This window comes from Leguminivora glycinivorella, chromosome 18, assembly GCF_023078275.1.
Source record: "Leguminivora glycinivorella isolate SPB_JAAS2020 chromosome 18, LegGlyc_1.1, whole genome shotgun sequence".
In the NCBI taxonomy this organism is placed as follows: Eukaryota; Metazoa; Arthropoda; class Insecta; order Lepidoptera; family Tortricidae; genus Leguminivora; species Leguminivora glycinivorella.
The window spans coordinates 10,549,043-10,562,446 of NC_062988.1; the positions used below are offsets into that span (position 1 = coordinate 10,549,043).

At 37.6% G+C, this 13,404-nt stretch overlaps 1 protein-coding gene across 7 annotated transcripts in view; it reads left to right on the forward strand.

The window, feature by feature from the left end:
• LOC125236157 (brain tumor protein) overlaps nucleotides 1-13,404 on the forward strand; it is an 834,846-nt gene that overhangs the window by 607,421 nt on the left and 214,021 nt on the right. Inside the window, exon 1 of one of the 7 annotated variants that reach the window (XM_048142860.1) lies at nucleotides 6,371-6,403. The exons of the other annotated variants lie outside the window; for them this stretch is intronic. Within the exon in view, the coding sequence (XP_047998817.1) occupies nucleotides 6,386-6,403 (18 nt within the window). The 5' untranslated portion in view covers nucleotides 6,371-6,385. Of the gene's footprint in view, nucleotides 1-6,370; nucleotides 6,404-13,404 lie in introns of those variants that run through there. 7 annotated transcript variants of the gene reach the window in all.

Consider the following 13,404-nt stretch of genomic DNA (forward strand, 5'->3'; position numbering starts at 1 on the left):
CGTGAAGTTTGTTGAGAGTTTGAATTATTATTATATTTTGGGACCAGGATGAGGTTCTGGTTCTCATGATGATGGAGTCAGGCAGGAGATGTTCAACAGAACTGCTATTCTACTTATCATAACTCCACCATGTTTGGGCTCATTAGATTTGGGCTGATGAGCACCATCGATCTAGATGAGGTCCAAGGTCTCATGATGGAGTCAGGAGGTGGTCAACAGAACTGCTATTCTCCTCATCATAACCCCATCATATTTGGGCTCATTAGATTTGGGCTGACGAGCACCATCGAACTAGATGAGGTCCAAGGTCTCATGATGGAGTCAGGAGGTGGTCAACAGAACTGCTATTCTCCTCATCATAACCCCATCATGTTTGGGCTCATTAGATTTGGGCTGACGAGCACCATCGAACTAGATGAGGTCCAAGGTCTCATGACGGGGTCAGGAGGTGGCCAACAGAACTGCTATTCTCCTCATCATAACCCCATCATGTTTGGGCTCATTAGATTTGGGCCGACGAGCACCATCGATCTAGACGAAGTCCAAGGTCTCATGATGGAGTCAGGAGGTGGTCAACAGAACTGCTATTCTCCTCATCATAACCCCATCATGTTTGGGCTCATTAGATTTGGGCCGACGAGCACCATCGAACTAGATGAGGTCCAAGGTCTCATGATGGAGTCAGGAGGTGGTCAACAGAACTGCTATTCTCCTCATCATAACCCCATCATGTTTGGGCTCATTAGATTTGGGCTGACGAGCACCATCGATCTAGACGAAGTCCAAGGTCTCATGATGGAGTCAGGAGGTGGTCAACAGAACTGCTATTCTCCTCATTATAACCCCATCATGTTTGGGCTCATTAGATTTGGGCCGACGAGCACCATCGAACTAGATGAGGTCCAAGGTCTCATGATGGAGTCAGGAGGTGGTCAACAGAACTGCTATTCTATTCATAAGACTGCTTGCACTTACATTGACATTATACTTTACATAATGCTATCAAACCTAATGAAGCGTTGTTTTATTACCTAAATCTCAAAACCCTCTAAATAAAATATGTATAGTAAGGAAGGAGCAAAAATTTAACCGCAGGCTTTCCAAACCGACGATGTTTGATCAGCTACTTTTAGAACGAACATGTACATAATTTGATTTTCACCCTTTCAAATGTTTCTAAGACGCAATGTTTTGCACAGGTCACGTCATGCACAGTTAAACTGTGGAATGAATTGTTGCCAGCGGTATTTCCGGACCGATGCGACCTTCAAACCTTCAAGAAAAGAACGTACATCCATCTTAAAGGCCGGCAACGCACCAACACTTCTGGTGCTTCGGGTGTCCATAGCCGGCAGTGATCGCTTACCATCAGGCAACTTGTCTGCTCGTTTGCCTCCTATCCCATAAAAAAAACGTTTCATAATTTTTAAGAAAAAAAAAACCGCCGCCTTTTGGGTTCTGATGAAAGCTACTTGCAAATGTTGGATTATGTACAAATACATACATACAATCACGCCTGTATCCCATAAAGGGGTAGGCAGAGCATATGTAGAAATGTGTAGGTATTTTTTAAAACTGCTTTTAATGCTTTAATTATTAAATTTTTTAAATCGGTCCAGTAACGACGGAGATATCGAGGAACAAACAAAAAAAAAACAGACGAATTGAGAACCGTCCTTCCTTGAGAGATTTGAGGCGATGGTTAAAAAGTGACACAACATCATGAGCAGTTCCACTGCACCAAATGTCACTATTCTGGACGTAAGTGCATGCTGTTCTTATAAAAATATGAAAGTCTATAACTGTGCCGTTTAGATTTAGGGAGTTCCGGTCTGACCATCATCAACAGTTCCACTGCACCAAATGTCATTGTTCCGTACGTAAATGCATGCTATTCATATAAAAACACAAAAATCGCTATATGTATGCCTTTCAGACTTGAGGAGTTCCCTGGATTTCTCCAGGATCCCATCATCAGAACTGGGTTCTGATAAAAATGGGACCAATCAGTATGCATATACATTCAATAAAAAAACAGAAATCACTATTAAACTATTCTCTAATTTCAAGTTCCTAACTAAAATTTTCCTAATAAAAAAAACAAATTGATCCCGATACAAACTTTCACCCCCTTTTTCCCTCTACTAGGGGTGTAAATTTTCATAATCGATTCTTATCTCTTCGAAATTTTGTTAATGCAATCTATACAAATTTCGACTTTCTAGCTTTCGTAGTTTCGGCTCAGCGGTGTTGGTTGTTGAATCAATCAATTAGGAAACCTGTATTTATATATGTATATGTAGACTACTATACTTTTACTACATTCATACACCTTATTTACTACTACCATACCATGAACAGGAAATTCCCCGTATAAAATTGAAAATTATGTTATTATACCAATTTAATTCAAAACTATCAAGATTATTTGTGTCGGCGTTGAAACGCGCGTTGAGTTGCAGGTGCTCGCGTACCGAGCGCCAACGCCATCTATCGATGGCCGTTTCGTGAAATTGATGAGCGCTCTAAGGAATAAGGAGTCTTAAAAAACTCGCAAGTTCTGGATTCTATTCTCGTTCAACTATAGAATCCTTTGATTTCTATTTCTATAACTTTGCCCCCTTGAATAACATATAACTATTAACATCTTGACTGTATTGTATAGTCACTCAGTCAGCAACCAAGCTGTGTCTACAGCCAAATGCCAAAAATATGTATAAACACCTTAATATATAACAAGCAATTCTGTATACATATTTTTGGCACTTTGACTGTATTCATAGCTTTGTTGCTTGACTGTACTCTTGGTACCCACTACCCAGAGATCGCACTCATTCGTCTGAGCTCAGTCGTTGCGGTGTTGACGACCGCGCCCGAAGGCCGGCCAATCGGTCAGACACACAAATGTCACGGCCGTACGCGACAGGAAAAAACTGCGTCACAAATGAAAAAAACGTGACTCACTTACCACATGAATTAGCGAAGTATAGTTTATAAGGTCGATTCACTTTGTAATAAATATAAAATATCTCGCGGAGATCGACAAAAGTGTATAAAAACTACCTCACATAATAAAAAAAAAACAAATTCCTGAACTCGTGAAAAAAAAGTGGTAATATTGAAGTTACACACCGTGTTTTTTTTTTCCGGTAAATTGGACATGTCGTTAGGTTAATTAATTATCAAGAGCCACGCGGTATATCACTTTTAATTTCGGATTTATTTTTGTCTTTTTCATACATAATAAGAATTAATTAGTAAGTGTGAGAGACGCTTAAGCATTCAAGTTAGTGTGAAATATCTGTCGGTGACGGCACATGCCATAATAAATAATACTAGGAAGTTATAAAGGACACTATACTTATTAGCCATTAAAATGTACTTTTTGAATAACTCGATAACAGCAAGAAAGAGTTGAGACACTAGTTTCATGGAGAAAAAAATACTTGTAATTCCTAACCGACGGTTAGGCGATGTTGTAAATATTTTGTTGAACTGGCCCTACATGTTGTGCATTCATTTTAATTTCAATGTCTCTTTTGCTACCGCTTACCATACTTTTATGCGCTTACCCTAATTTTTAAGACAAGATTGTGTTCGGTCACCGCATGCTACCCTCTCTTACCTAGTTTTAAGTAGGTTTAAGTAAATAATGTTTTTCTCAGTAAGTGATTTTGTAAAATCTTATGAAGAATAAAATATCTTAAACCATAATTCACTTAAAGCTTTTCTGCTTTGCACCTAAAGCTTTTATGCTTTTTAATGGTCGACAGGTAGAGAATGCCTTACGGCATTAAGTTCGCCTTTTGTACGATGTTTTTATTTGTGCAATACAGATTCAATAAATAAAGGACCTTCCCTTAAAGAACGGAAATCAATGAAAACTTGTTATATTAAGTAAAATCTACAAAGCTATTTGGAACCCTATATATAAGGTTTTGTACACAAATCGTGACTCACAGCCACAATAAAATAATCGAACCATATCTATATTTTCGCATAAGTTTAATTGGGTGCTCTAGGCCTCGGCGCCCTTGCCACACCTCGGACACTGGCGATCAAATATATGAAAGAGGCGCGTTCCTAGCACACAGTCTAAGCTCGTGTAGGTGAATGAGTACTATGCTTGTATGAGTGACATATGACAGGTCGACTGTTCGCGTTTTTGACAGGCGGTAACTGTGAGGTAACCGAGAGGGGGTAGGCGGCACTTTCAGCGGGGAGCGGAAGTGGCCATACTGTACGATAGTACTCTTTATTATACTGTGGCCTTGCGAAGAGAATGGCAATGACATTGGCTCCGATTCAAGTAGGGAAACGGAAGCGTTCTTGTGTTATTAATGTGTCATTCTGTTTGTGTCGCAAAGAAATGAGGTTATAAGCCGTTTAGTGCCGTTGAGATTTTATCTGGATATATTTTTTCAGTACAGATGGTGATTTTTGTTCATTTCTCGTCAGGTTGAGACTTAAAAAGGGCCATCTGTACTGAAAAACGTCGTACGATACAGGTGCGAAAAGGAAAGTTGTATCTCGTGTCGATTTTCCGCCACTCGTTTCGAACTTCCTACCGCTGAAATAAAATAGGTGAATGTCGCAACAGTAAATTTTAAATAAATAGAGGCCTTTTTTTAAATCTAGCTTTCAAGAATTCAATTTGACAAAGCAAACGCGTCTTTTACATAAGAATATCGTTTAGTAATCTTGTTTCCGGGCAAGTGGGCCAAAATAGCGACCGAATGGGCAATTGGGGACCACAGATTATCCGAGGCCAAGGTCGGAGCAAGCAAAAAAAAAACAGCCAAGTGCGAGTCGGACTCGCGTTCCAAGGATTCCGCACAATAAAATATACTTTCTTCGTTCAGTCAGCACCGCTGACCATTTGGTCTTAAGCACCTTACATTCCTAATCCGCTTTATAGTTACGGTAGTTGGTTAATCAACACATGTTGTAACTACTTATTTTTTAAATACTTACCTAAAAGTACAGAGTATGTATAGTGTTGGGAAACAGAAGAGGCAAAGACCCAGCAGTTGGCCACATTTTTTTATACCACACGGTGGCAAACTCTATAGCACGCTTACAACTCCAGACGTGTTACTTGCGCGTTGTCGACCCTATAGAAAACTGTACACTCCTTAAGGACTCCATACTGTAGAGTGTAGACCCTCGGGAAAACCTCTAACTACCTGCTGTGAAAAAACTGACGGACTATAAAAAATATTTCGTCAGCGGGCGTAGTACATACACTAGTGGGATAAACTTTATCACATTCCCTATCGCACTTACAAATAGTGCGAAAAGGACGGCGCCAGCATTGTGCTATTCCAACTCGTAAACTAAAATAATAACTCCGGATCGACGCTTTACGACTGTCAAAATTGTATTTCTAATAATAAAACGTCTCAATTTAGGAAGCTAATGTTTTATAACGGGCATAAAGAGGTATAAAGTTTATAAAGCATTTTTTTTTATGTTGCTCTCGCGTTGGTTCATTAGTTTTGGGTTCGTGACCCTGGCGTTACGGATACTGACTTTTTTAATACTAAATCGGTGGTAAAACATATAGGCCTGATGATAAGCAGTATCCGTAGCCTATGGACGCCGGCAACTACAAAGTTAGTACGGTTTGCCAAACCCTAACATTTCGCACCCGCGTTAAGCTCTGTCTCACAGATGTCATATATACCATAGATCAAGCAAACGTATCTACTTAGCGTGTCAAATGAACTCAGTGAAATCCACTGAGTTGTCCATCTTTAATCGCAGCTTGCAGCTTTCGGGCGTCAATTTTTGTAAGTTGAAGTCAATCAAAACATAAAAAATGCCTCGTTACGTGATATTCAATTGCAACAACACAAAAATTATGAACAATCAAGAGACTGAGACATATTTAAAATTACAGGCAAGAAACAACTTCAGTACAAAATTTGACACGCTCGGCCCCTATACAAATAGATGAACTTGTTTCTTCTATATAAATAAAGTTCTGTGCTCTGTCTTTTGTAAATGGATTTATTGATATCTATCTATCTGCCTGGACCTTATCCCATTTACTTGGGGTTGGCCTTCCCTGTCCTTTTTTTCCACTCAGCACGGTTCAGTGCCATGTTCGGGTCTAAGTTTAAAGATCTCAGGTCTCTTTTAAGGTCTCTTTAAAGATCTAGGTAAAGGGACCTTTTTGTCGATGACGCTTACGCCCCTCGGCGACGTATTTGTACACGAACATCGCTCATAACGCCGTAAACGCCATCGACAATAGGGTCCCTTTACCCAGATAATGTCACATAATTATATTTTAATTTAGAAATGGTAAATTGAATTGTGTATTAATTATTTCTTTCTGTTACAGGTAAGTTCCATAATACTTTGAAAGAATAGAAATGAAATGAAGAAAGAAGATGAGGTAATTTCTGATATTTTACGAAAACAAACATGAGTAAAATACCGCCACAGAATATATAATAGTACAAGTACAGAAGGCTCACTCCTTTGATGTTCACAAAACGCCGCCATTTCAAATTTTTACCTACATTAACAAACGGACCGCACGCGTGCAGACGACATTGAATTCTATTGCGCCGCGCGAAGGTCGTCGCCACTGAATGGGCCGCGAACTCGCGGCCGCGGGCATGTACTTGTAGCGCGGCGAAAGGATCGCCGAGTGAGCCGCTCCTGATACCGCTCTGAAAATTATGAAGGCGAATAAACAATTTTAAGTGTCTCGGCGAAAATGAGGAACAAAGACTGCCAATGTATAAAAATTCCGGATCTCATCATATTTCAGACATTCTGACAATATTAAAAATACACGTAATTCTTTTACATACTTACAAATACCGTATTATGTAAGTATAAGCGAGTTTTCATAACAGAGATGGGATATTTCCTATCTTAAGCTGACAAAGAAGAAAACTCCTCTGGTACTTAAGGTGTCCAATGTGTCCATGATCGAAATCAGGCAATTCTACTTCAAACTTAATCATAATAAATATATGTAGGTACCTATACAGTAGCGGAAAATAATCTATCATATTTTTTCGGACACATTTGCATACTTATTTCATTATTAAAAAAAAACGGCTATTGCGATGTCGATGAAATTTACAGTATAAAGGGTAGGTGCATATGAAAAATACTATTTGGACAACTCGGCTGCCCTACGCAGAAATCAAGTATCTCAAAATTTTCCAAAAAATGGTTTTTTACATCATTCGATTCATTTTTTCAAAATACATATTTTAGTATTTTTTTTAAATTTTTATAATGTATATTTTTCAAAATACAGAACTTTAAAAAATTCAAGTATCTTTTTTTAACGGGGTATTCTACGCTAAAGTCAAGTATCTACCCTATTTCTATCTTGAAATCGAGTATCTTGCGAAAGATACTTGCAATTCATATTAGATGGCTAAGTTACTTGACTTCAGAGTTGAAATATTGATATTTATTGCGAAGTTACTTGACTTCAGCGTAGAAATATTGATATTTATTGATAAGTTACTTGACTTCAGCGTAGAACTATTGATATTCATTGCGAAGTTACTTGACTTCGGCGTCTATCATTTTGTTATGATGTCAAAATCTTGTAATTACTAATACATGTATTAATTTGGGTTTCGGGTAGAAATTGTCTTAGTATTAAAAAACAACCAGATGTTAACAGTAAAAGCACAAGGAACTTGTCTTATTTAATATGTAACTTCTTTTATACAAAATACGAAAATACATATAACGAACATACGTTTACATAATTATTGCATGTTGGTTAGTTGATAAATAGGTTACTAGCCTCGTAGTCAAATCAGCTTCTTTTTAAGAACTGTCAAAACGAATTTGAAAGACTTGCTAATATGGAATTTATATTACATTGAATTGAGTGACGTCACGGTCACCTCAGTAACTTTATACATATATTTCTACCTGGCTTATTAAATAGAAATTGGATTTAAAAATAACTGATGTCCATATTTATCTCATAATTCTGATGCTTTATTTTGTGCATGGTATAAAATATTTTATTTTAACTACAGTCAAGTTCCCTGTTATTATAATTAAGGAAGACTATAACTTTCATTATTTTTTTCTGTCTTCGAGTATTTAGGCACCTACCTACTGTACTTGATTAATATTGTGCGTTCCACGGGAAATCGCTTTCGAGGTTTTTTTTATTATTTAAATAGTCTCCTACAACGTAAGTACTTGATTAAGTTTCAGGAGTATTTTTGAACTTCGTGACAGATAAACCTCTTAAACCTATAATCTTAAGACAACTTCTTTTCCGTATATTACTCCAATATTGCATTTATATTAAAACCTAATTTACACAAGCATGACATACACTACATTAAAGGCATCTATCTAAAATGTATACATTGTATACATATACCTATCTACTAGCGGCCCGCCCCGGCTGCGCACGGGGCTATCATAAAAATGGTTATAGTAATTTATCCTTAAAAGATAGACATATGCTATTACTGACTTTTTTGTATGTCTATGAAAGATACACAATTTCACGATACATTGTTTTGATACAGCTCAAACAGTTTGGGCAGCGTTTTCGATTAAAGCTTTCAGCCAGCAGAATTTTGTCCGACTTGATTAGCAAAAATTGACACATTTCAACCAATTCAAACAAGATCTCAACAAATTATATACCAAAACCTTTCCGCAGAATCATTTTATTTATTGGTGAAAACCGCATGAAAATCTGTTTTGTAGTTTTTGTTTTAGATACAGTTAAAAATAACAAGCCTACCAAAGCTAAATGAAAACAGTTCAAGATACTTTCTTTCTTGTAGAAAAGCTTTAAAATTTTCTTATCGCATTCTACGCAGAAAGCTGTTTTTGTATTTTAAAATGATTGTGCTAATCATTTTGAAGAAAAAATTATAGTACACTATTAATGATATCTAGTATAATAAAGTTCGTCTGTTTAAAAGGCTATCAATTTATTAATAAGCATATAATCAGGAAAAATAAAACAAAATCGTTTTTTCGCTCTACTGTAAAATTTGGCAAAAAGCAGATACTTGATTACTGCATAGGGCAGCCGAACTTAAGGTTCATTTTTAAATCAATTCGTATGCACGAGTTATGCAGGGTAACCCTGTGGTGTGGGCCTCAACTAGTAAAATAATGATGTGATCTAATTTTCATACCAATGACTTCTACGATTGATAAATACATCCATATCTTATATTGATAGTAAGATTCGCTGTTTTGTGTTTTTACACTTTTTATTATAATAGGAAGTTCAATATTAGTACATAATCCTGATGCGGATCTCGTGGTAGTCGTAGTCGCCCACGGACCACGTGAAATTGGTCCTAAGACTCTTAAGTATTCAAATACATATTTATAATGATGATCCAATAGTTGTTTAAATGATATAAAAGGCTAATTTTAAGAATTCGACTTTGTGTTTTCGATATATAACCGCATGATAGATTTTTTGCCGCTACTGTATTTATCTTTACCTGTATATACATTGAGTTAAATTGTTATCTTTTCGCTTCGCTTACATAATGAACGTACGGGAGTCTAGACGTCGTATGTGTCATGTTCGACAATTATTTGTTATCTGAACACGATAACCTGATGAACTTAACACGTACTACAATAAATAAAGATAAGATTAATTTTAGGAATGGCAATGACCGCAATGAATACGCATTTGGCGCTGATTAAATGTGTTTTCGAGATATTTCACATGACGCAGATAATGTATCAAAAAAGTAAATAAATATAGGTAATGTAGACACTGTTTGTTGACTTGTTGAATTGAACTTTTGTCGTAATAATAAGGTTAAATGTACTCCCATTTATTTACTTTTATTAATAAAGTGCATCGCATGTATGTATAATGTGTAATTCAAGGTCCAACAGGTAATCTCTAACGAAAAGAAAAATTTTTATACACCCAGTATAGGCATACTTATCTCAATCTACTTATAAATTAGTCTTTTCAATCACCAATCTTATAGTATATTCGCCGTTATTTCTCTAAATATTGTACCTAACGCTATTTTATTTTACTATTATATTCAACGTCTACAGTTTGCCTTTCGATTCAATGAAAAGGTTGACTCGATCAAAGAATACACACAATAATACTGAGTTTCAAGAAATTATAGTCAGCTTAAAAGACAAAAGAATCAATCGAAAGCAGTTGGTCGAGAACTATGCCATATAACTCCTTTTACGCACAAGGCGGTCCGACTGGTCTCACCGACAGAAAATAAACAAGACGAGTTCATAGCTATTTGTGGCCCTTCATCTCAGTATACATACGTCTTTATAATATTTGATACAATGTTGTTAGGGATTGAAAACCGGACTAATATACGATCCGGCCGGATTTTTGCTTGTCTCCACCGGATTCGGTATTCTATAAAGATGTTAGTTTTCAGTTTGTTGAGTGACTTATGTCAACAACATGTGTCATAAAGGATATTTTGAACTTTTAAACAATAACATGAAACATAGGAGTAAAAAATATAAAATTACTATGTCTATCTCACTGTGAAAACATGAATATTATCACAGTAAAAAATAAAATCGTTTTTTTTTTTCAATCGTCCGCGTCCTTTGTTCTAATCAACTCATACCATCCATTCGCCTTTACGTCATCTAAAACGCATAACGTGCTGTGTTTATGTGTATTCTTTTGTTTACCCAGGTCCGCCAATCATTATCATTATTATCTGGGTATTCGGAGTGTATATACTCGTATTGTAATCCCTAAATTTTGCATTTGACTCATTGGATTCTTTTATTTAGGGTCCCCCCACATCTAGCGTCTCGCGAGCGTCGCGTCGAGCCAACTGTATGGAAAAAGACGTCGCGTCGACGCGGCGTCGGGCTTTGCCCATACAGTTGGCCCGACGCGACGCTCGCGAGACGCTAGATGTGGGGGGACCCTTACCTCGGTCTGCTAATCATAACCAAATCCGGCAGCTCTTAATTGCCAGATCTACCGGACCTGGTTATCCGTAGCGTATTACAAAATTTGCAAGCTTGCAAGTTGCATTTGTCTCATTGGAGAACGCGATGAGATCTTTTGTGCTCCCCTAGTTGCACCTAGGTATCTCATAGCATCATCGCTTACCATGAGGTGTGATCGTGGTCAAACGTCTACCTATTCATACTGAAACAAAAACCTACTGGCTTATTGCGTATTCTGTCCATGGCAGATTACGATGCTCCAATGTAGCGCTTTGAGGTCCTTTGAGTATGAAGCACGGATACCTATAGATACAGTGCTATGTACTGATTTTTTGTTTAAGGGGCGATATAGACGGATTGCAATCCGACTGCAATTTGTAGGTCGGTTCATTCACAAAGACGCCCGCTTTGGTTCTTATTGTCATACCGTTCGGATGACCAATGCAACCCCAACCTCCAACTCTTCAGGAGTTTTGGATGTCCATGGGCGGCAGTGATCACTTACCATCAGGCGACCTGTCTGTAACTATCGCATAAAAATACATTTAGTATAAAAAGCAACTGCATAATATAAAAAAAATAAGCTTCTATATTCTCATTTATAAGGGCCCAAACGCTAGATAGAACCAGATGTGCCTCTAGCTAAGATGCTAATCGTTTCTTAACAAAAGAATAACTATACATATATTGTTCCTATCGCACTAATTTGGAATAGTGATAGCGAGATACTACCATATCGTTCACTACGGCGCTAGCTTACACTAGCAAAATAAAAGAGGAACCGTATTCCGTTAGTGAGTAGGACGCAATCCAAAAATAGTTTTACCGGTAATCCACATTCTAACACCATCACTCAACCTGAAACACTTCCACCTCGCGATGACATATGAATCAACCACTGAATCATTTAAGACAATTTTCCGACTAACATCAACTTTCTCGGTAATTTCCAAGATAAGAAGACCTTCCTAGAAAACAAAATGGCCGACGGGAAGAGATTATAATGTGCTGTCACGTTTTTATTTTGAGCGGGAGCTGTTTTTGTCTGTTTGCGGCAACGTTTTTAATACGCTAGCGGCTGTGTGCACGTTAATTTGTTTTAATAAGATTGGTAGGCCTTGACGAGGACTATTTTTTCGTTCAGAAGTTCGTTAACGATCAACTCGTACGCTGTAAGTTTTACATCTGATCCTGTAGCCAAGCGTACAATTGTTGATGCTTGTCGTAATCTCTCTATCGATTTTTCGGGTTGGTATCGCGCTTACGTGGCGTGGCGACAGAGAAGGAAGGTGATCTTGGCTAAAGTCCCTATTATAGACCGTCTATTCGAAGTAATATTTACAAAAGTGTATCCCAACAGGGTCAATCCTTCAATTACACAGGAATATGTATCTTGTAAAATGATCTGACATCATTACTCTTGTTTTACAGGCATCGAATATCGCTTGTCTGTCATATGAGTTAGATTTAGATTTAGATGTTTCTCAGTCATTGAATACCTGTCGGATAGACTTGCGAATTTTGCGACCATCCCATGGTGACGTACTTGTTTTCACGCCTGTGTCCATTATATAACTCCACTAATACCTGTTCAGGCCTCAGATTCGCTCAGCCAGGTAAACAACATTGAAAGGTCGTTACACTGCCCGTGTCACGCAGTTTTTTCACTACCTGCGTGATTATGGTAACGTACTTAGTCTGAATATGGATGTGTATTCTTTCTTGACGTTATTCTTGGTTTTGGAATCGGTTATTAAGAACTGCATGACAATGAGAACGGATTAGAGGAGTTTTAAACTTTCCTTATATCTGTACGGAATTTTATTTCCGATTTGTTTTAACTTGATATTTTGAATATTCTGCCCAGTCTCTAGAACTGTGTCGTATGCATAACAATAGTCTTGCTGTTAAGGGCACCACATTTCAGTCCCGCAAAATCGAGTTTTTCGAAGCCTAGAAAGTAGGAACACTACTATAAGTAGACCAGCGGGCGTAGCACACTAGTTGGATAAACTTTATCGCATCGGTGCGTCCTTATCGCACGTATAAATAGAGCGAAAAGGACGGCCTGCCCTGACGTTTTATCGCTTAACACGCAACCATGCTTGCCTGCCAGGAGTTAAACTTTATTCTGTCTTTAACTAACATCTATTTACAACACGTGTCTGCAAAAGTAATACGATACTATGAACTGCGCCACGGATAATTGTCGATTAACACCCACGACGCGCTAATCAACTAATCGCCATCTCGAAGATATTGACAACTTGACTCATGTGAGGTCAATGCCGTCGGGTCAGCCCTCGGTCCCGAACTTTGATTAAACATGTAACTGAATTTGCCAAGTTTTTCCGATGCTCATTATTCTTATCTGCAATAGGGTTACGTTTTGAGGCAAAATAGACAAGTGTTTATGCTGAGTTAAGTTAGTTTCTTGGAAATTTTTATTTGCCGTTA